At 36.8% G+C, this 24,964-nt stretch overlaps 1 protein-coding gene across 19 annotated transcripts in view; it reads right to left on the reverse strand.

The window, feature by feature from the left end:
* Window positions 1-1,936: 1,936 nt before the first annotated feature.
* The window catches only part of KIF21A (kinesin family member 21A), a 147,598-nt gene continuing 124,570 nt past the window's right edge, over window positions 1,937-24,964 (reverse strand). For 9 of the 19 annotated variants that reach the window (XM_023643367.2, XM_070270104.1, XM_070270103.1 and 6 more), the window contains 9 exons: window positions 23,554-23,682; window positions 21,405-21,443; window positions 17,492-17,628; window positions 15,738-15,918; window positions 13,830-13,994; window positions 11,134-11,251; window positions 9,526-9,696; window positions 8,047-8,246; window positions 1,937-3,219 (listed from right to left, as the gene is read on the reverse strand). In XM_023643367.2, the coding sequence (XP_023499135.2) occupies window positions 3,126-3,219; window positions 8,047-8,246; window positions 9,526-9,696; window positions 11,134-11,251; window positions 13,830-13,994; window positions 15,738-15,918; window positions 17,492-17,628; window positions 21,405-21,443; window positions 23,554-23,682 (1,234 nt within the window). In that variant the 3' untranslated portion in view covers window positions 1,937-3,125. Of the gene's footprint in view, window positions 3,220-8,046; window positions 8,247-9,525; window positions 9,697-11,133; window positions 11,252-13,829; window positions 13,995-15,737; window positions 15,919-17,491; window positions 17,629-20,707; window positions 21,444-23,553; window positions 23,683-24,964 lie in introns of all 19 variants that reach the window. The other 10 variants (XM_023643359.2, XM_023643366.2, XM_070270105.1 and 7 more) reach the window with 4 other exon arrangements.

Here is a 24,964-nt window from a genome sequence, read left to right on the forward strand (position 1 = left end):
TTTTAATGTAAATTTTTATGAAAGACGCCACAGCACCTGGGAATTAAGTAAATAAATGTGGACATAACCAATAAGCACAACTTTGTCATTGCTCTTTAGCTAAAATGCAGAGATTTGGTTTTGAAAGAAGAAACATCTTCCAAAAATAGAAGACACTTGATACATAGCGAAGTGTAATCCATTTTTAAGTTTTAGAGGCACTATTTCAACTGTTTTAAGAGTTACTGTTAACCTTTCTAGATGGGATCTTTAGGGGTTAACTATCTTTTGTTGGTTTGTAAAGTGGCCCCCCACATGGAGGGCAAGGAGAGACTGAAGAAAGAGGCAGACCACTCCAGGTTGGCAGGTGGCAAGGGAACTCATGTACAGGGCTTGTCTTGGGCAGCCACAAGACGAGTAGACCTCCAAACCCGCCTGCCAGAATCTTAGTTTGTAGAGAGGCCTTACCTGGCTCCAGCCACACATCCAGTCCAGGTGATCTCAGTAACACCTTACTGTCTCAGGGCTGCGTCCTTGAAACAGCTGAGGCTATTGGAATGGTGGGCAGAAGTACATCCCAAGGACAGACAAGGGGGTCAGGAGCTGCCAATTGCCAGGTCCAGCTGTAGGGTCAATTGGTAGTCACGTCCTCTCCATGACCTCCCCCAACATCTTTCAAAATCTAAGTCTTTAAGAGAATTGTTTCTTTTACATACTCATTTGAATTACTTGAATGAGATCACCTCTAGCTGAGCCTCCAGCATTTGAAAAGATAAAATAGACACTGCGCTTTGTGTTCTGCACAAGCAAACACAGTGCTCAGGACCACATAACAGACCTCTAATTGGACTGGCAGTCAAGGTCCGATGCCTCTAAGTGCTGAGCTGCCCGGATTTTCCCTGTCAGAGCACTTAGCGAGCTGTTGTGAAGTGCTGGATTTATTCTCTCTCTGCACTCAGACAGCAAGCGTCACCTCAGTCTTGTTATTTTTCATCCCCAGTACCTGACCCAGGGTAGACTCAATAAACACAGTGAATAAATTAATTGTCAAATGAATGAATTGTTGAGCAATAGTCCTGTGAAAAGAAATACTCCAAGTGTACTGACATTCAAAATATTCCTGACATCGTCTCTCAGGTTTTGGCATAGTATTTTCCTCCAGGGAAGGAGGCAGAATTACAAAGTAGCTGAGTCTGTCTGTATAGGAAAGTCCCTTCTTATAAAATTTTTTAAAAATATTTTACTGTGAGGGGCTGGTCCGGTGGCATAGCAGTTAGGTTCACACGCTTTGCTTCTGGGGCCCAGGGTTCACTGGTTTGGATCCCAGGTGTGGACCTACACACCACTTATCAAGCTATGCTGCGGAAGGCATCCCACATAAAAAATGGAGGAAGATGGGCATGAATCTTAGCTCAGGGCTAATCTTCCTCAAATATATATATATTTTTTACTGTGAAACGTAGCACACACACACATAAAAGGGAAAGAAAAATATACGCACAGTTTAACATGCAGATATAAAGTGAACACTTAGGTAACACTTAGGACCCAGGTCAAGAAATAGACCACCGCTAGGACCCCAGAAGCACCTCCCCCTCTACACTCTCAACTCACCTCCTGCAACACCTGCCAGCACCTGCCAGCCACCACACTCTCCCTTTCCTCTCGAAGTAACCAACATTGACGGGAATAATTTTTTATTTGTTTTACCATCTATGTTCAAATTCCTAAATTATATGGTTTAATTTAATTCCTTTAAATAGTGAGTTTCCTTGGTTCATCAAGATTAGGTTATGGTTTAAGCTTTTCAAGAATATTTCATGTCTAGTAGGCAAAGAAAGAATCGCACTTGAAGTGCTAGCTAAAAAACAAAGCCTCTGGTTGTATCACACACAGATATAGTTTTACAAACACCGGCCATTTTCAGACAGTTAGAAAAAGAACAATAGAATAAAAATAATTCCTAGCAACACGTTTATTTAAGCCTTAGCTAAGCTTTCATTTACAAGCAAATATTTTCAAGGGAAAAAAAAAAAATCACGAGACAATATTTTCAAATGTTATACCATCTACATAAAAATTAAACTTGCAGAATTTACAAATTAATATTCTGAGCAGACAGATAAATTATACATCCTTTTGCAAAATCCAATCTACAGCACTGAAAAATTCATACAGCTACAACATAAGACATTCTCTCTTTACAATCTACCTATTTACATAACTTTTCCCACTGCAGAGGATACAGTTTTCATCATAGCTACCAAAGTTTGCAAACATAGTGTATTTAAAATATACGTAGCAGCATATAAAAAAATTAGATAAAAGGGGAAGGAAATACTACTATTAAATAAAAATGAAATTAAAAGGTGATAATAGAAACAACTCCATAGGAAAATAGACCAAAATATATTTCTGTTAGGACATCAAAAATGTTTCCCATCACAGAATGTATGCACAGCACTAATAAAACAACTTGACAGCATTTTAGTCCTGAGCACGGAATATAACACAGCTGCAAAACTTTGGTCAATACAAGTAAACATCAACATTTAACACAAACTGTTTAATATTCTTTGTTAGTAGATTCAGGTCAATTCCACCTCATGAAAAATCATCAATAATATTCTCATATCCTTTTTTTCCCCATTACATTAAAAGAGCTTTGAAATTTGGGAACTCTCCATAGATAGATATAAATACCAGACAAATGAACCACAATTTGACTAACATTCCCAATATGTTTAAATATGTAAATCATCTGAACAGACTATATGAATGAGTTAACAGTGGACTGCATTAACAGGTGTATTTTCTGGCTGTCACAAAAGCAGACATCTTCTAATTCAAATAATTTGAAGGTGTTTTTTATAGCCAGGCACAAAAACCTCCAGCTACAATAAAAGTGCGAATCAAGCAGTATATCAATTATAGGATATATATGTATTGATAGATATTAAAATTAAGCACACAGGATAGTACACAATTTTATTAGAATACCATTTATATTCAGCAGTTGGATTCAGGTATATTTTCCAGTTAATACCATTCATAAGTTTTTGCCTAATAAATGCAGGGCAACATTTTCCATCAAGGACATATGAGTATAATCACAGTATTCCGTTTATGACTGTCTTCATTCATGGTTAACTACTGGCCGTATCTTCCCCCAGATCTCCTGTGTCAGAGACCTGCCCATCTTGCAAATTGCAGGCCTTCCAGATTCTCACTGTTCGATCACTACAAAACAATAAATTAAAAATGAACATGTGAAAAGAGGCAGAAAGATAAACAAATAGCTCTTAGAATTACTTATCATGGAAACAATTTCTGAAGAGGTCTTTAATAGATGTAAGTAAAAATATACACTGCCCCATAAGTATAGCAAACAGGTACCCACAAAATGATATTAAAAATAGCTCATATTATCAAGGGCTAACTATGTGCCAGGCATTGTTACCATGTGCCCTTTACATACATTAATGCATTTAATTCTCTTTACCTACCATACGAGATAGGTAATGCTATTATCACCTTTTTTTTTAAAGATTTTATTTTTTCCTTTTTCTCCCCCAAAGCCCCCAGGAACATAGTTGTATATTCTTAGTTATGGGTCCTTCTAGTTGTGGCATGTGGGACGCCGCCTCAGCATGGCTTGATGAGCGGTGCCATGTCTGTGCCCAGGATCCGAACTGGCGAAACACTGGGCTGCTGCAGTGGATCCTGCGAATTTAACCACTCGGCCACGGGGCCGGCCCCTATTATCCCCTTTTTATTGATGCACAAATTGAGGCCCAGGGAGGTTAAGTAATTTGCCTAAGATCAAAAAGGAACTGATAGAGCCAAGATTTGAACCTAGGCAGTCTGGTCCCAGCGCCCCATCTCTTAACCACTACACTGGATCTGCACTCATTATTTCCGAAAACAACATGTGATATGACATGGTCAGAAGACTTCAGGCACAACAGCCCTGAGTAAGGTCACAGTGAGGCCTGTGGGAAGGGAGGGGGCTGGGGCTGGGATTCTGGGGAATTGGTGAATCTGGCAACAGCAAGGAAGAATTATCTCATCTGAGATCAGCATAAGTCCACAGAAAAAGCAGGAGGCTATGGAGAGGTGGACTAATACTCCATTTATCATAGAATACAGAAGATTAAAAGTGTTTCTGGGGCTGGCCCAGTGGCATAGCAGTTAAGTTCGCTCATTCCGCTTCAGCGGTCTGGGGTTCGCCGGCTGGGATCCCGGGTACAGACATGTGGGACACTGCCTCAGCATGGCTTGATGAGTGGTGCCATGTCCACACCCAGGATCTGAACTGGTGAAACCCTGGGCCGCCGAAGCCGAGCGCACGAACTTAACCACTTGGCCACAGGGCCGGCCCCTCTTTGGCTTTTCTTGTTAAGAACATTGCAAGAAAAAAGTCGTTGACAATAAGGAAAAATTGATTAACCTTACTTGTAATGTAGTAACCTCATTAAATTTTACATGATTATTTCTTTAGTCTGTAAGTTTCTTGAACTACTAATTCTTTGCTAATGTTGACGGATGTTATCTGAACTTATTTTTAAAAATAAGTTTAGTTGAGGGACAGGCCTGGTGGCTTGGCGGTTAAGTTGGTGCACTCTGCTTTGGCAGCCCGGGGTTTGCTGGTTTGGATCCCTGGTGCAGACCTACACACAACTTATCGAGCCATGCTGTGGTAGGCATCCCACATATAAAGTAGAGGAAGATGGGCACAGATGTTAGCACAAGGCCAGTCTTGCTTAGCAAAAAGAGGAGGATTGGCAGCAGATGGTAGCTCAGGGCTAATCTTCCTCAAAAAAAAAAAATGTTTTTGAGGAAACTTGCTTCTGTTCACCCAGCATGTGGATCCTGGGGACCAGTTATCAACACATTTCTTACCATGTTTCTCACGGCTTAAAGGAAATGTTGCTTTTCTCCAATTTCCTAATAAACCCAAAGCCAAAAGAATGAGAGTTTCCATAGAATTTTATAGTTAAAAGGCACTTCAGAGATTATGTAGTCCATTTCAAGGATAAAAAGTTTAGTGACTTGTCCAATGTAACACAGTAGAGGGCAGAGCTGAGCCTAGAATCCAGGTGTTTAATCAATAGTCTTCTCACCAACCCACAGAGCACATGTCCATTGATAACAGCAAGGGGATATGTTCATTCATCTCTCCCTTTCATCCACTGCATTTATTCATTCAACCATCCATTCAACAAATGTTTATTGAGAACCTGCTATGTGCCAGGCACTATTCCAGATGTTTGGGATACATTTTTTCAAATAAATAAATAAAAATTAAAAACAAAACCTCCTGCCTTTGCAGATGATATATTCCAGCAAGAAGAGACAGACAATAAACTATAATAAATAACTAAATTATAAAGTTTATTAGAAGGTGATAAAAGCTATAGAAAAAGTAAAGACAGAGCGTGGTGAAGTGGATCAGGAGTGCTAGGTGATAGGAGAGACTGTATTTTAAAACAAATGGCAAGGAAAGACATAGAAGAAGGTCAGGATCTCTGAGGGCAAAGCATTCCAGGCACAGGGAGCAGCCAGGGCAAATGTCACTCCTAAGGCAGGCGTGAACTTGGTATGTTCAAGGACCAGCAAAGAGGTTACTGGAGTTGCAAGAGAAGAAAGATGAGATGATTGAACTGCCAGTACTGGCCGTGACAGAGTCAATTGTGCCAGGTTCGTTCTCCTGCTGTAAACAAAGTGAAAATTTGACAATATATATGGAACAACTGTTTTCAGACACTGGGCAATGGGCAGTGCAGGGCTGTGATCCCTGAGAAAAGGGACAACAGAGAAGGTGAGCTCTGTGATAGCCCTGGCTTTCAGTCCAGAAGCACTTTCCAGACTATAGCACAGGGAGGGGGAACCCAAACAGAATCACTGAGTTGAAGAGATAGAAGTAAAAATCTGGGAATTGTGAAGTAGGTGGAATTTGCAGAACCGAGTAAAGAAGAGGAGAGAGCTATGCAGAAAGAACTCGAGAGCTATGGGAAGAGAACTCCACAAATCTACACTGGATACCTCTTTGACTGAATGCTGAGCTTCACATGAGTAGAGTAAGACTAAGGGCCAGACAAAAAACAACAATTCCCAGAGTTCACAGAGGGTTACGAAATGTTCAAGTTCTGACCAGGAAAGTAGAGAGAGATCATCAAACACCCAGGATATTCAATAGAAATCCAAGAGTTAAAAACAAGTCTCAAAAAGATGAAGCTGAACCACAAGTAACTTAACTGCCTGACAAAGCCCAACACTCTTTAAAGGAATAAAATAAAATTCAGACACTCAAAACACAACATTATAAGGTTCACCGTTCAAGAAAACATTCCTGACCTAAAAGAAGCAGAAAAAATGAGACCCATAATCACAAGAAAAATCAACGAGTGACAACAGATCCAGAAATATCAGATATGATGGAATTACCATACAAGGACTTTAAGTTATGAAGTGTTTCAGTTTCCCGGCCTGTAAAATCGGGACTACTATAACACTTACCTTCTACAGTTCTTATAAAGACCAAATGAGTTAATGACGGGGAAGCACCTAGAACAATGCCTGGCAGATACTAGGCCCTATATAAATGTTTGTTAAATAAGTAGATCTAATTTGAAAATAGGCCTTCTGATATTATTAGCTTTTTTCCTGATTTTTAAGTTACATACTAAATACATTTGTATCTAACGCACCATGGGTAAACTGAGAAAAAGTTCAGTTCTTCAAAAATAAAACTGTATCATGGAAGAGAGGTAAATATAGCGAATCATAGCTCACGCACCAGACCTCAGTGATACACAATACTTTTATAGTCTTATATTGAGTGTCCCACAGCTTTGAGGGGTACTAAGTTATTTCCAGTAAATTATCAAGGACACAAGTTTCCAAGGGAATAAACAAAAGTGGTAACTCTTAAGAAAGTAAGGCGTCTTGGAAATAGCATCAATGAAGCATCAAAGGTAAGCACATTAGAAAAACACAAAATATGTCAGCTTTGATGTACTTTAGAGATGAAGGAAAGTAAATCTAAACGAAAAGAAGGACTCAATGAAAACAGCACCAATAATAAGAGATGCCACAGAAATATAGCCAAGGTTTCAAAATAAAATCAAGATATTCATGCAATTAGGATAGAAGGAATCAAGAAAGTGCCCAAATTAAGTAACATAACTGGTGCACAAACGACATAAGGAGATCTTCAAGATAGATATTCATGAGAAATTACATGTTAACTGAATGAGACCAGTGCCTTACATTACAGTGTATGTGCTTTCCTTTCCAAAGTAAAGTCCCAACATCTCTCTACCTCCTTCAAGCAGCTTCTTAAAGTCACTTTCTCAGTGAGGCCTTTCCTGACACCCTATTATGTAACCCCACCCCATGATACTCTCATCCCCCTTCCCTGTTTTATTTTTCTCCACAGCACCTATCACCATCTAACAGATTTTACTTATTTATTTTCTTGTCTTCTCCTTAGAAGGTAAACTGGGGTTTGGATCTGTTTTTGTTTACTGCTCTATTCCCAAGAGTCTGGAACAGTGCCCGGCACATAGGAGATTCATCATGAATGAATACATGAACAATGGATCAATCAATCTAGCCATCCTAAGAGGGAGGAAGTGGATATACTACTATGTACTTATACTTTAAAGGGAGGTGGAAGGGGTACCAAGAGATTTTTTTAAATAATTTGTTCTAAATGTGAAGAATTGCAAGTATGTCACCTTTCTGGGAAAAAAAAAATCTTTAGAAATTAGTCGTCTATGAATGATTTTTTTAAAAATTAAAATCCCCAGAGGTAGATCTGGCAGCAGACTTTCCATTATAAGCCTAGTGCTAATACAGGGGTAACACTATTGTCATATAAACTGGGGAGCCCACAGTGTAGACAGGAAAAATAAATGAGACATCTTAAACAGACATTAGAAGGACTATAATAAAAGAAGGATTTCATATGTTCTATATTTCCAGATATTTACAACTTAGCATACTTATTAAATCTGAACACAAGTAACCAAGACAGAGAAAAATCAAATAGGAAAAACTTACTCAGCTGCAGTAAAAATGTGGGTGGAATTAACACATATGGCATTGATAGGACTATCATGGCCCTTCATCTCTCCGACTGGCACAAAAGTATCCATGTTCCAGAGTTTCAAAATGCCCCCTCTGCAGCCACTGAGCAAAACTGGGTGACCTGGCACCACTCCGAGGGCACACACCCAATCCTTATGTGCATTTGGAACTTGCTGAGAGAAAAAAAGAGAAATCAGCAGCTTAAGGGGAGCCTTCCAAACAGACATTTTCACACCAAAATAAGTTATAAGCATTTTTTTAATATAAAACAATACTTGGAACACTGAATGGCCTGGAAACTGAAAAAATCATTTCCTTTGCAATCGCTCTTAGTGATTTAAAGAAATAAATCTGTAATTTTCTCCCCATTTTGCCTCACTAATTATCATCAGTTTTATCAGTATTAAAGGCCTATAATGTTAAAAATCTTTAGAATCTGAAAGACCTGGAAAGTGTACAGAATTTTTCAAACATCACTTTCTCTTCATAGGCACACCTTTCTCCAAAACGTACTGAATGTAAGTTTGAAAACTACAACTGAGTATGTGGACTATAAGAAATGCCTCATAAAATGACTGCCTCAAACCTTTGGTAGAGAACATAGAAGCCTTAAGCTTTTGTAGGAGACCAGAGCTAACCTATATATTTCATAAAGAGCAAACAAGAATTATCATACTACATGACTATATTTTATGCATAAAGGTATTTATATGCACAACATAAAAGTCACAACATGAATGTATTTCTATAAAAGAAAAGCTTTGAATGCAATATACACATCTGTTGCCAAGCTTTTTCTATTAATATTCCTGCTACTTATTCATTTTGTTTTCAACTGGTTGCAAGCGGGAAATTGGTAGCAAGTGCAATACACACACACTCAGACACATATAAGGAAAAGCTTGAAAGTGAGAATAATTCCATCTGTTAACTAATTTTTTCTCCTGGGAATTAGGGAAAAACACCAATATTTGATTATATTGACACAACACTTCAACCCAACTATCATTCTGTAGGAAATGAGAGAATCACCAATTCTGGATGCATGAAAACACTCTTGCAGATGAGAAATCACTTACACTACTCTTGAGTTTAGCTAAACGTGGTACTCTATAGAATATGTGGACATAAAACAAACACAAAACAAAACGAGGAAGTGTAACTGCTCTGCTCCAAGACTGATTTTATTTCATGAACACATGCAAGGAGCAATCCCAGATCTTTCAACTCTTATCAGTGTCTATTCTCCTCTTATCTACAAGGGATTATTAAATGTTCAACATTGATTTCTCCTAATTAGGAACTCTAGTGGGTGATGATGAAACATTCCTTAAGAGGAAGTTCTGATTAATATTATTCCTAAACAGTAAAAATCTACATAGACGCTCTTCAAGTTCTTAAATAGACTACTAAGTGGCCTTCCATCCCATGAAAAGGTTTTGCATTACCTACCTGTAGAAGGTCTTTTTGCGCTAAGTCCCATTTCTTGATTCCATTGTCTCTGGACCCACTAAACAGGTTGTCCCCTTGTATGGTTAGTGCCTCGATGCCATCATAATGAGGGGGTTCAAAATTGTGTGTGGGACTCACAGTTCCAAGAGCTCCTTCAGTTACATCAAACATCTAAAAAAGGCAGAAAGAAAGCAGTCATCCTATTTAACTTAAATGTGTTCATTCATAAAACACATACACATGTATATTAATCAGACATGATTTGCTTTACTACGATATTTTACTAAGTTAAATAAATCAACCTGGTATGCATGACTCAGGGTGAATCTGAGCCCTATCCTCACACTATTTTTGCTTATGTGTCACATGCTTACACGTCTGTAGGCTTTTAAGAAAGGCAACCAATTTTTTAAGAAAGGCAAACCATGTATGAGTGTGCAAATGATATGTTCAATAATAAAAATACTACAAATCAATCCAGTTGAAATTCAAATAAATGAAATGATTGCTATTTAATTACCATTAGGTAGCTCTGCAATCCTGGTGGTCATCTCAAATTCCCCAAAGTTGCTATTCAAAACCTTTTCACTTTCCTCAGTTGCCCTCATCTCTTCCCGCCGATGCCCTTGTGCTTCCCTGAAAAGGCTACCTTGATCAAAAGTAAACTTTTTTGGACCTGCCCCTCCATTCCAAAGTTTTCTTTTTATCTTCAAAGTTTCTCTTCCCTTCCCTTCTTTTCAGATGCTAAAGCATCCTTACTTCTCCCCAAGGTTCACATCTTTGATCTGATTCTAACTCCTCCTCCCAGCTTCATCACTTGCCACCACTTTACTCTTCTCCTCATGCTTTCTCTCTCCACTGAGTCCATTTCCTAAGCATATAAACATGCTCAAATCTACTGGATACAAAAGCCTTGTCCTTTAACCATTCTATTTTCCAGTCACTAACCCCTTACTCACCTCTTAATCAAAGTTTCTGGAAACAGTACTTACACTTTTCCTCTCTCTCTTTCTTACTGTATCCTCTTTCTATTCCTATTGGTTCTTACAGGTATCTCCCAAGGCTGACTCCTGTCAACTTTTCTCTCCTTTGTCCATCTCATCCACCCTAAGTCCTTGAACCTCTGCTTCTCTTTGAATGGCTCCCAAACCTACATGTCTAGTCATAACTTATCTTGAGCTCTGGACTTGCCTTTCTAATGGCTTGCTGGCCTACATGAGAATGTCCTCTGTTAGTGTTTCAAAGTTAACATTTCCAGAATCAAACTATGCATCTTTCCTCATCTTATCTGCTAATTTCATAAAATCTGAAGACCATAATATGCTCAGTACAAAAGATGGTAACAATGAGACTTAAGCATTAGTTGGATGACTGAGCCAAAATTATCAAATCCCCCCCAACCTATCTTCTATGAAAAATGAGAATACATGATTGAATAAAATGATAAAATTGGGAACTATGAGTGAGGAAAAGATCAGGAAGAAAAAGCAAAGGCTAGAAATGGGAAAAAAGAAAACTGATTAAGAGAAAGAGGCCGTGGACAAGTCTGAATACTTCAAATGTATCATTTAATAGAAGAATATCATTCAACAACTTTATTATACACACTTTGATGTAATGATCCTTGGAGCCAGTGATGATTAGATCTTGTCCATTGGAAATCTGATCTACAGTAAGGCACATAACAGGGCCTAGGTGTCCCGTTAACTTTCCTGTAGATTGAAACCTTTAAAAAGAAAGAAAAATAATTTTCTTTGAAACTATTTCTTAGCATGCTGAGCCTAAGCCTCAACATAAATAATCTACATTCTTTGATAAAATTGTTCACTTTTGGGGGCCAGGTTGGTGGCGTAGTAGTTGGGGTTGGGGCTCTCTGCTTCAGTGGCCAGAGGTTCATGGGTTCAGATCCCAGGCTCAGACCTACACCACTCATCAAGCCATGCTGTGGCAGCAACCCACATACAAAAATGGAAGAAGACTGGTACAGATGTTAGCTCAGGGCCAGTCTTCCTCAAGCAAAAAGGGGAGGATAGGCAAAAGATGTTAGCTCAGGGCCAACCGTCTGCATCAAAAAAAAAAATTGTTCACTGTTTAAAAAATTTTATCTCCACATCTTATGTAACTCTGTTCAAATTAGAGTGAAAAAAAATGGCCAAACTAATGTGTTCTATGATGGAAGTGGGAAGAATCTAAAGAAGTTATTCCAAATCTGACTAATGTCACTTAGGTAATAAACAAAAAGGCAGCAAAAGTCCAAAAACTCCAAATTAAGTACAGGTAAACCTTAATCTGCTACCTGTCCAAAAATGTGATAGACATGTATGACTGGTGTCATTAGGTCCAATTTGGAATTTGATTTAAACAACTAAGTCACGAATATAACTACAAAATCGATAACAATATAGAGAACGTAAGATTATTTTATTACACACACACAAATATTCTCACATATACACATATGCACACATCATGTTTACACATGTAGACGCATATATACATACATACATCTGTGCACACATATATGTGTGTATATGTACATCAGAAAATAGGTGGCCCATTTCATCAGTTATTATAAACATATGAAAATGACCAGGACATATATCTGTCTGACAGAAAAACGTCTGATGTCAATCATCAGGGGGTAACAATGAACCTTTGTTTCACAGTCCTACCTCAAATCAAGCTGCCAGAACACAAAGATGTATTTGGCTTCTGGGATATTACCGTTTCTCAAAAACTATTCCCAGTTACTTTGTTAGGACAAATCTATATTTAATCATGTTGCTGAAATCAATCAAGTTTCAAAGGATTTAACTTTTCAGCAAAATAAAAAGTGTAAAGATTTTCTAAAGCTGATATCTTTTCTCCCTTAAGTCATGATTTTGCGTATCTTCTTCCATGGTGCTCCTAACAGTCACCTTTAGTATCTTCAAGAACAACCAAGTCCTCACTTCCTTTCTAATTTTCTTAAGCACTGTTTTCAATTTTCTACATTTTACTTCTAAAACAGTACTTAGGACTATGGTTCCTCTCTTTCTCTTTCATCTATTTATCTATAAATTATGTTTATTATACTTTCTCAGTCATGCATTAAAATGTTACAAGTTGTAACTAGTTATTCTCAAAGTTCTCCAACTAAAGATCCCTTTGATTTACCACTGAGAAATCCCTTCTAGACGGGAAGCAGCCTGTACTACCTGAATTGCAAACTTTATTCAGTACCCTGTAATTATCTACTTAATAGCCTTTATCCTCTATTATAAGACAAACTCTAAGAAGGTGGATACCACACTTGTCTTGCTCAGCCTTTATTCCCAGTACCTACCACAGCGTTGGGGGAGTGCCTGCGATAATTGATGTTGAATAAATATTTGTTAACTAATAAATGAATATTCTCTTACTGCCAAAATTTTAAGAACTAGAAAAGAAGTAAAATCAACACTCAACTAAAGGATAAAAGCTCATACTTCATGGCAAGTAAAAATCAAATCAGGGGCTGGTCTGGTGGCACAGTGGTTAAGATCGAGGGCTCTGCTTCAGTGGCCCAGGGTTCGCAGGTTCAGATCCTGAGCATGCACCTACACACCGCTCATCAAGCCATGCTGTGGTGGCATCCCATATACAAAGTAGAGGAAGACTGGGATAGATGCTAGCTCAGGGACCCCCTTCCTCAAGCAAAAAGAGGAAGACTGGCAACAGATGTTAGATCAGAACCAATCTTTCTCATGCACACACACACACACACACACACACACACAAAATCAAATCAAAGACATAATAATGCCTTAAACATTTCAATTTCTCAATCTTTTTTCTTTTTATCCACTTTATCTTCTTAATACTTCATCTTTTACATATATTTTATTTGATAGTCACAAAACCTTTGTGAGGATTTATGTCTACAGTAGTTAAGTTTATACATGGAAAAATTTGAGATGTAAGATGTTTAAATGATGTTGCAAACGGCAATTCTTTCAAAGGCACTAGTGAAACTAGGATAAGAATCTTGGTCTCTTCCTGGTAAACAACAACTTGTAGACGAATATTAAGAGAAGCTTAGGTTTCAATTCTATTTTCTTTCATACACTTTTTTCCCCTCACAATTGGAATTAAAAGAAAGGAAGATTGAGAGTTTGAAAATGAGGACAGATGAGACATTTAGGAGTGTTAGGCTGAATAGAAAAGCCTATGGTTTTACATTAACTGCTGGGGTTATAAAAATTAGATTTCATATGCACTAATGTGTTATTAACGTCTGAAAGTTGTATTTGCCATAGAAAAGTATGTTTTCTTAAAAATTCTACCTTTTAAGATCCCACATTCTGACAGCATTTCCAGAAGCTGCGTAGAGGAAAGTCCCAGTTGGATTTAGTGCAATTTGATTGATCTGGTTCTCTCCAGAAGGAATAGCTACTGTCCGGCTGGTGCTTGCAGAACAAGCATCTCCAATGGTAACTTGACCTGAAGACCTTAACAGAAACAAAACAAAGCAAAAAAAGTCACATTTCTGCACATGAGTTCAGCTTAGAATTCCTTGAATTCCTAGGAAACTGGCTCTAGACAACAAGATCTGTATCTTTCGGTCACCATATGCACAGAACCTAGGAAAGCACCTCACAGGCACATAGTTGACACTTATAAATGTTTGATGAATAAGTGAGTAAGTGAGGGAATAAAAGAAGATGCCATGGCTTAAAATTCTTAATTTGAAAGTCTATTATAATGCTAGGAATTTAAGGCCCTGAATTAGGGATGACTAAAATATCATTCAGAAAAGATTAGATGACAAAGATAAAAAAACAACAAATGTTACAGTGCCACGAAGGACACTCATTTTCTTGCATCTTCCGGAAGTCCCCTGAGGGTGAAGCGTACCAATAATCCTTTCATCTATAAGATTTGTCCTTTTGAATTAAAGACACTAAGGGCTTTTAAAATTATTTTCAGTTTTTTGTTCACTTTAACCCAATCATACATACATGGAGTATTTACTATGCACTAAAGACATAAATATAACATACTTCTATTTCCTCAGATAAATTCTAAATGGTAAATACATTTTTAAATTTTGAAACACTTTCTAGCTAACTTCTAAAATATCAAGTTATAATCAATAGAGAGTCAACTGGATTGGTAAATTTCTAACATAAAACACAGTGTTCTTTTTCTAAAAATTTCCCTCAAGAGACTTGTATTCAGTACAAGAAATAATTGGTAGTTCTCAAAATACAAATTAGCACTTAAAGGTTAATAATCCCTATTCTACGTACGAATTAGTAAAAATTAGCCTTTCCTGTGCTCTCTTATTTAAACCAACAGAGTTCATCTCAATTTTAACTACGTAAAACAGTTCATCAATCTTACGGCAAAAAGAATCATTCTGTGCTCTACAGTTTAATGACATATATGATAACACACAGAGAAAACAAACTCATTCTCCAATTGTCCAACAAAAACTGAAATTAGAAATTTGTGCTAACACCAAAGCAGTGTTCTAAAAAAGTTCTAAAGAAACCTCTTAATTACTCCATACCTGCTAATTAAAGGTTACAAGTACTTCTTAACTGACTACAATGGTGATTTCCGCCATTTTGCAAGGAGTGGTATTCACTTGAAGCAAGTAATGTAAATCATTTAACTACATCAAGTAATAAATACTGTGAAAATGTAATATCTGAGTATTTGGGAGGGAGAAACTATGAAACGTGTACTTAATACTTATAAGTACATATGAATTCAAATATAATTTATCCCCTCCTACTTAATACTAGGCTCTCTTATTTTCTCAATAGTTTTTTTTTCCCCTTATTTTATCTGTGTTATTTTCTTTTTTGTTTTCAGGAAGATTAGTCCTGAGCTAACCACCGCCAATCTTCCTCTTTTTGCTGAGGAAGACTGGCCCTGAGCTAACATCCATGCCCATCTTCTTCTGCTTTATATGTGGGAAGCCTACCACAGCATGGCTGTTGCCAAGTGGTGCCATGTCCGCACCCGGGATCTGAACCGGCAAACCCCAGGCTGCCGAGAAGCGGCTTGTGCGAACTTAACTGCTGTGCCAGCCCCTATCTGTGTTCTTATTGCAAACACTTTAACATCCTTTCGGAAGTAGACAGGTATAAATAAATAAAAATGCATTCATAGTCCTATCTTTTCTTAGATTTTGTAAACAAGAACTATTTACCCCTTACGCTATTAGTCTTTAAGTTACTTACGTCAGCGTTCGAATGCACTTTGCTGAATCTCTGATATCCCACACCTTAATATAAGATGTTGACACAGTGAAGACCAGACTTGTATAATTACAGTATTTTACAGATACGACATTGTTGGGATGACCCCCCAGTGACATTATCTCCTGCCCAGTCACCAGATTCCACACTTTACAAGTACGATCTAAAACAAATAAAAAAAGAGGAAATACCATCAACATGAACTAAAATAGGTTCTCTTGACAATAAAAATTATTTAAACAAGTTTTCTCCTATGAGAAGGAAATGAGATAAGGAAACAGTAATTATTCCATTAACCTGCAACAGGCATCCTAACCCCATCCTTGACCTTCTCCAGCAGGTTCAAGGGCAAAGGATCAGATGAAAGCCAGGATGTCTGGGGTACGCTTCACATCGCCCCTGAATCTAAAATGGCCGCCCCAAATCAGCCTCTTCAAAACATTCTACTTCGATCACACTCCTGCCTCCTCACAACACTCCACACTCATAAACACACACAGCTTTCTCTTCCAGGGGTCACTGATCGATGGCTTTTATTTTTGACTCAAAAACGTAATCATAAAACTATTCTATTTTGTTTTTCTGACATGTTGAATATCTAATTATCCTGGAGAGATAAATTGAACTTGAATCATCAGAAAAGTGTATTTCACAGGGTAGATTTTTTAAGTGGGAACTGCTTGCCCTTATTCACAATTCACAAGTTCTAGCTAGACTCTCATACTTCCCTCATAGACAATGAGCAACAAATGTTTGCTGATAAAACTGAGTCTTGTAACATCCCTAAATGCTGAGAAACTTTTACTAGCCCCTCAAATTCCTTCCTGTACATGTCTCCTTGATACCTTTCTAGCCTCACTGTCTACCACTTCTCTTACATATATTCTACTTTTCAAGTCAATTGGACTTAGTTTCCAAACATACCCTACTTCTATCTCCATGTCTCTGCTTATGTTGTTCCATAATCTTGGTTATCAATCCCTATCTGTCAACATCCCAACCATCCTGTAAGGTTCATCCTAAACACCTCTTTATCAAAGCCTTCCTTATTTCTCACAGCTTGGCAAAGTCTCTCCCTTTTCTAAAACCCCAAAACTCTTAGTCAATAGCTCTTCAAAGCATTCACAGTCAATTTCTAGTTGCCTGCCACTGCACCAATGGGGTTAAGAGTGAAGGCTGGGGGACGACTACACCCAGGTTTCCAATCCTGGCTCTTCTACTTACTAGCTAAGGTTGTCTAGGAAAATATTTAATTTCTTGAATCCTCAGTTTCTTCATCTGTAAAATGAGGATGCAACATGTATCTCATTGAGGTGGTTGTTTGAGAATTAAATAAGACATAATTCGTACAGTGTCAATCATAGTCTCTGACATACGGTAAGTGCTCAAGAAATGATGGCTGCTTCTCAGCTTATTCTCTTTACTCTGTACACTGTAAGGGCCTTTTATAAAGTTGTATACAACCTGCATTACTGAGTTCAGGCCCTTGCGTGCCTTAGGTGCTCAGTTACTCAAGAGAGATGTCTTTGCTCAACATTCTAGTCACATAACATCGACAAAGGTTTTACTTTCTTCCCAACTATGCAATGATTTTGTATTTTACATAATTCAGGGTTGAACCAGATTATCTCTCAGATTCTTATGGGTCTTAAGCAGCTTGACTTTTTTCCCAAACTCTGTTAAAATGTAATCCTTTTTTAAAAAATTAAATATCCACGTGAAACAACTACTGGCACCTTTTGATCCAGTGAAGAGGAGATCATCAGTAGAGTCCACACAGAGCACAGCTTTTGTATGCCCTTCAGCTATGTGAATACACTGAAGTGGAGAAGCTCTGATTCCTTTTGAAGCAGGAAATGGGTTGATTATGCCCCTGAGGTGTGGGGGAAAAACAAGATTTACTTCAGTAGCTGTATCATGAGAGTAACTTAATTTTTTTCCCTGACTTTACGAAGTCTTTTAAGTAATTAGTAATAAAATCCAGACTGCTCTCTCATCTCTTTCTTAAGCAAAAGAACAGAGATAAAATATTAAATAGTAATACTGGTGATGGAGTGCATCAACTAATTAGGTAGCAGCTGGCAGCTGCATTCTGCAAAGAGCAAAGCTTATACATTTGGATTTTCTTATTAACAATCTCCTCTCTTCAAAGTTTAATGAAGCAATATTCGGAGCTGTTTGAGTGTAGTGAATTCTGACAAATAAGAAAGTACATAGACGATGGCTAACTGGAAGATATGACTGACATGCTGGAGTAGGACTCCATGTCAAACTCTTAATCTCAAAGAAGATTAAAGAAGAATGAGACTTTAAAAGAACAGTGAGGCTCTTTAGCGAGCTTTCTTACAAGTTTAATATTTCTGAAGTTTCTGCTTTATGCCACTGGCTATGTACTATGGAAATATAAAGTTGATCAAAACATTGTCCCTATCCTAAAGAAGTTTCAGACAGGATCTGAAATGGAATAATTGTGTCAGGAAGACTAAAGATGAGAGTGAATTAAGACATGATAAATATATGAGTCAGATGTATCTCTGCTCAGAGGAGGAAGAAAAATTATGTTGAAATGCATCCGTTATACCAAACAGATGGCATAATATTAGGACAAAGACAGGGATAAAACAAAACTGTTTCCATCTTCTTGATGAAAGAGAACAATCTTCAAGACGCAACGGGCAGAAATGATTAAGAAGAAATGCAAGCCCAAGATACGTTAGAACTGACAATGGAGCCTTATTCAATGAATTCAAGTATTTCTCTTTTTAAATCATTATATAGGGTTTTGAAAGTACATACTATTGTGGAGGCAAAACCCTGCTGGTACACTAAGAACATCAATAAAGGGGATAAAACATGTGGACCCAATTTTCCAAAAAGCAGAAAAAAAGGTGGATTTCAGAAATTACAGATGGATAAAACTTCCTGTTGAGTCTCATACTAAACAAATCATTATAAACACTTAAAAATAAATGCTCATCCAGTAAGAGAGAACATGAGCTCACTAATGTCATGGGGGAAGTTCTTTGTAGGGCTAATAGGCAGCAAATTAGGGGAACATCATATTCAAAAGATATGGTGACTCCAATAAGGTGCATGCATACAATAAGGCTTTCAAATGCTGTCTTTGTGGATGTGCTGGCTAAGTATGGAATTGCCTAGTAAGGTAGCTCCATTGGTGGCTGAAGAGCCACACCCAAAGAGTCAATGTTCCTGTCAAGCTGAAAGGAGGTTTTCAATATCTGAAGTCAATCTGTCCCCAGCACTAAAGACAGAGATGGCATGTTTATTAAACGGATATATTAAAGAGCTGGATACTGTATTCTATGGCCTAGAAAAATGACAAACAAAATTCATTTATTTTAAGTACACACTGAGCACTAAAATAATCACTGGATAAAATTTAAACATAAAATTTAAGTCTAAGAACAGAATGCTCAAGAAGGAAAGAGGCTTATTAGTAGCCTAGGTTTAAAAAGCTAAAGAGATTTGTTTACTGACTACAAGATCAATGGCTCAACAATTTATGGTTCCTGCAGTGACTTGTTCAATAGAAGCAAATATTTCAGGAGAAAGAAAGCAATAGAGCTACTACATTCTGCCAAAGCCACATCTGGAATGGGGTTGAGTTCTAGATGCCACATTTTAAGAGGAACATTGAAAAACTGGAGACTTTCCCAAACAGTGGAAACAGAATAAAGGATATGTAGACTACGTCATATAAGGAACAGATGATGAAACTAGAATTGCTGAGCTGATACAAGAACATTCACGGGTGGAAGGATGCAATAGTGCAGTTAAAGGGCTGAAGATTTAAAGAGCTGTCACATACACACAAAAAGATGTATTGGATTAATTCTGGTATAGCTCCAGAGGGCTGATGAAAGACCAATGAATAGAAATTTAAAGGAGGTTAATTTAGGCTCAGGAAAAATACCCAACTTTATTTTTAAGGTCTGGTTATAATGATTTCAAAAAGTGAAAGGAGTTCTTCATCACTAGAAATGATACTAGGAATTGTCATCACTGGATGTATAAGTACACAGTTTAATACTCTCATTTGCATACATGTGTCAATTTGAGATTCTTGAAATTAGTGCTCAGTAACTTGTTTGTAATCTAAGAATTTAACCAGATTACAAGTGAAATGGGAGCAAAACCTCCTCAAAAGTCTGAATCTGCCATTCTGAAATCCTGTTAAGGTGAGGTTCATAGCTATGAACTGAAGCCATCAAATTATAACTATTGCTTCAAATGCTGAACAGGTACATCTGATGCAGAGTCAATTACTACTGTTACTTCTCAAACAGAAAACACATATGTATATATAGTCCAAAAAGCTGTACCCTTGGTTATATAATACTATGTCTCCAAAAGAGGTCCTTCCTTCAGATTACCAGCTTTATCCTAAGAATGTATCAAATGCTCCCCGGTGATATAACATCCAACACAATTCTGTCATGTCAAAGGTTGTAATATTACAAAAGTAAATATTTGCATCCAGTGACTTATGTATGGCACAGTTGTGGACAGCCAGATGCCTCTTTTTCATTCTTATGTTTTAATATCATTGATTATTCAGACTACTGAAGAAAACTCATCTCAACATTAAACATAGCATTTTATTAATTAGATGCTGAAAAATGCTCTCAAATATCCAGAGCATTAGGGTTAATATTTTATAGAGATTACCTTATACCAAAGATAACAGAAAAACTATAGAAATTAGAAACATACATCTGTGGTATTTCTTTCTCTATTAAAATTAATCTCTTTATATTCTAAAATATAGAAAACAACTTTAAAATGGTTTCTTTAAATTAGGGTTAAATATCGCAAACTTGTACAACAGACCTAATCTGAAAGTCAAACAAAGTTTATTTTTGTTCCATGCAAACCAGTAAAGTTTTGTAATACTATGAATCAGATTCATTTCCTCTCCCTCCCCCGCCTACCTTCTGGAGGATCAGCAAGATGGCCATAAAACAGGGGAGACAAGACGAAGAGAGAGGAGACAAAATGATAAGCGGGAAGAGGAAACGACAAAGAGGAAGAGAGAGAAATTAAGAGTCCAAAAAAAATCCATAACATGAAATGCTGCAACACAGTTATTTTAAGAACATCACCTATCAGTGAAAAATATTTATTATTTTTTTTAAAAAGCTCCTTTACTTTCCATTCTTTCTAATTTTTAGGTACCAAAGCATCCTTTTTTTCTTCCTAGCATACTGTTTTTTCATCACAAAATCTGCCATAAACTTTTTATTTAAAATTGCTAACCCAACAAGAAAGAATACTTTATTCACCTCCCACACTTTGAGGGATTTGAAATACTTAATTGTTGAGAAGCAAATTGTCCTGAAATCAATATTCAAAGAACTTAGTTTCTTTTATAGAAAAGATTTAGATTACAAACAGAAAAATAAGTATCATGACTTTTTAAATTATTATACAAAGAATTTGCCACTACTTTGTCTAAAAGATATAACACAAAAATATATTAAAATTAATATGTTTAAAAATATTAGTGCATTTATATGGTTTCCAATAAGTTATGCATGCAAGAAAAATGAGACTTGCTTAGAGTTTCTAGGAAGGCACTTTAGAACATCAATGAAATGCCAGAATGTAGAAAAGATAGAAAGAAAGTACCTGTGTACCTCCGACAGAGAGGAATCACTTTCATCAGACCTACAGTGAAAGAGTTAGAATTATGAGGAGAAAGAATACAGAGGTCAACAGGTAAAGACACTAAGATTGAAGTGAAAATTAACAGTATGAATAATAGAAATATAGCGAACATTTCCTTTACAGTGCTGTTTTTCTATTTGTACTGGATATCAGCAAGTTCAATGCACACCTAAATCAGGTAAAATATTGGATTCTTATGTGTTCTGCCAGGACACTGGGGAAAAAACTTTCTATTACTGACCCATAGAACCTATCTATCCTCAGCTCTAAAATTTAGGCCCTGAAGAGGAAAATTATCAAGTAAGTGAAATACATCACTTCAAAATTCTTCCTATTTAATTAGAGTAGTACTAGAAAGATTTTCCATTTCAGTAACTATCAATGAATTTTATTCATCTTGATAATTACTTTAGACTTACACTCTAATGTGGAAATTGAACAAATACATTATATGTTTGCATGGAAATCAAATCACTCAAAATTTAATAACCTTTTATTTTTAACTTATCTCAAAAATATGAAGTTTTTCTGACTAGGAAGTCCCTCAGTAACAGTTGGGGGATTTTAGTGGGATTTTAAAAATAGGCGAGCCACTCTTATCAGCCCTACCCTGAAACCTCCAAGGCTGGCAATGAGTCTGGTTATTATGAAAATCTGTTTAGCTTGTATAGTAGGCTTGAGGAAAATGAGGATAGAGTGTGTGCTGGCATGAAATATAACCAGAAACAATGTGTAGGATCTACTTCCAGTTGGCGAAATATGCTAGTCTCAAAAAGGAGCCCCAAAGAAAGTGATTCAAAGGTAGGTGAGTTTTTTTAAAGGATAGTTAGTTATTGTAAGTTTTAGCTTACAGAGATGACAACAGAGTCAAATTATTGGTAGCTCATAAAATACTTTAGTTAAAAAAAATGGAACTATGACTACATTGTCAAGATTATCAAAAGACTGGCAGAAAGTTTTATATCTGTGAATGCAAAGTAGACAAACATTCCATATATCTATTGAAAAACAGACTTCCCAAGACATTCCTAATTTTCCTCTACTCTTCTCTTAATTAAATGAGAAATATGATTTAATAATATGTCTCTTTCCAATTACACAATATTTACCTATCTAGATCAATTTAAAGGACAAGTCATCTACTGATGAAACTATATTAAAATCTAATCAAGAATTTTATCAATAAATCAAGTAGATTAAAAACTGATTCAAAATGATGGTGCATTTCTCTAAGTCTACAGAGCCATTTAGCGTGATCTAAATATGCCAGACAGAGCTTAAACAACATCCTACAAATTTCAGAAATCAGTGATCTATACAGGGAGATTATAGCACAGAAAACAAATAATTGGGGTGGGAGACTGGATATCAAGTACATACATCCACAATGTTATCATTCAAAATCAAAGCAGACAAGTCAGAGTTAATAAATACCTTATGGCAGCATTGTTAGTATTGAATTCTTGCAAGAGAGATTCTGGCTCAATGTGGGAATACTTTTTCACTTCAAATTTAATAAAAATTATATTTTCCACACCACTCCAACTTCTCTATCCCCACAACCCACCCTCAGTCCTACCATCTCCACCCATAAAGGTACTCTTTTATTCCAAGAACACAACTACTGATGTTTTGTGGTAGATTTGTGTAGAAAAAGCAAATGATAATAACATGTTACACATATAACAAAGATCTTTATAAGCTGTTATACCCACCAAAGGTAAAATAATTTGCCTCTTTCCAACTGAGGCTATCTGGATTAGAGGCTTTTGTGGGCTCATAGAAGCTGAAGAATCCCAAGAAATTTAAACTTCAAGTGATCTCAAAGGTATTTCAATTCTAACACTTGTAAAAGAAAAGGCAAGACAAGTGCTGAAAGTATAGCAATGCAAATCTATAACAGGGAATAATGTTCAGCAGGAAAATAATTTTCTTCAATTTCATCTATATGGTTCATTTCCCATTGGAAAAACACATAAAATATTGCAAGAGCTCACAAGTCGGATTCCATCTCCCACACAAAGAGATGGCTAAATGTTTTCTACAGACTGTATTGAAAGGTTCAAAATATTGTAATAAATAGTTGGGGCTCTTTTCCATCATGACTTACTTATCCTGCTGAACTGATGTGTTTCCCTGAGAAACAGTAAGACGATTAAAAACATTCAGTTCATTACGGGGCCGGCTTGGTGGGGAAGAAGGAGGTGAAAGACTAGCCTCTGAGGTTCCAGAATCTGAGCTACAAGAAAAAAGAACATTAAACACGTGGCTTTAATGGGTTATAATTTGTTAGGAATGTTATAAGAAACATGCTTTTTTAAAAAAAAGCTTTTCATTAGAGAATTCCTTCCCTCCCTTCCTTCCTCTCTTCCTTTTTTGTAAGTTAAAATGCACTCTGAACAATTTAATTTAAAAAAATTTTTTCCACTGGATTTTGTTACATTGGCCACAAGATGGCACTAAAGAAAAAGCTCCATCTGCTGAAATGTAAAGTCAGTCTAAATAAAGCGAGCCAAATCTAAAATTACACAATTTTAGAAGGGAGACCAAGTTGCTCACTTTACAGATGAGGATACAGACCTAGAGAGTTGAAGAGGGATTTGCCTATTCAATTGATTCATTTATTTATTTTTAAATTACTTATTTGCTCCATCCCCCATCTCCTAATTATTCTTGAGACATTCAATCCAGCAGAAGCAGACCAATTACATCTTTAAATACAGGAAGCAAGATGATCAGAAGGATAATTTCTACGACTTTCAAGTCAGCTAAACTAGTAGTCAAAGTAGAGAGTGTGCATGTTGATAGACGGGAGGCGGATGGTACAAGATTGTCGTCTTAGGAAAGAAAATACATGAAAACTGCTTTTTATATTAAAAAAATTAGCTTTACCAATATTCCAACGTGGATTGGCATTGATACTCTTACTCAAGGCCATGGCAAAGATCCAAGGGACGAGAGGGTGAGCCACAGGGTAGAAGGGGGCCAGTGGTTCTAACCCACTCATTCAACTTTCTGCATGCTGCAGTGTTGCAACTTAAAAATGCCCAGTTAAGTGGATCATTAGATTATGTATTGTCAAGTAAACTAACCCTCACAAAACACATAAATGGCCTTTAAAAGATTGCAGAAAAATAAAATTGAAGATAGTATCACTGTAAACAAAAAAGAACAGCAAGAAATGGCAAAATTGATACACCCTCTAATATACTATTTTTTGGTCAACCACTTTAAAGTGGTTAAGTCAATGTCAGTTTTATCAGCTGACAGTCAAAATTAATTTCGAATTTTTCTAGAAGATTATTTGAAGTTTAGATTTAATAAGCCTCTTCTCAAACATATATTAACTCTTACAATGATATACACAAATAATTGAATATAAAAAAGAATCCAGGGTCAGGGAGAAGTGCTCGAGTATTTTTATAGGTATGTGTGTGACCAAGAAAGTTAGAAGACCACCTAGCCAAGCCAACGGCTGACGTGACTGTCTTCCTCAGTCAGATCAGTCACAACCACAGAGC

This window comes from Equus caballus, chromosome 6, assembly GCF_041296265.1.
Source record: "Equus caballus isolate H_3958 breed thoroughbred chromosome 6, TB-T2T, whole genome shotgun sequence".
NCBI classification, from domain to species: domain Eukaryota; kingdom Metazoa; phylum Chordata; class Mammalia; order Perissodactyla; family Equidae; genus Equus; species Equus caballus.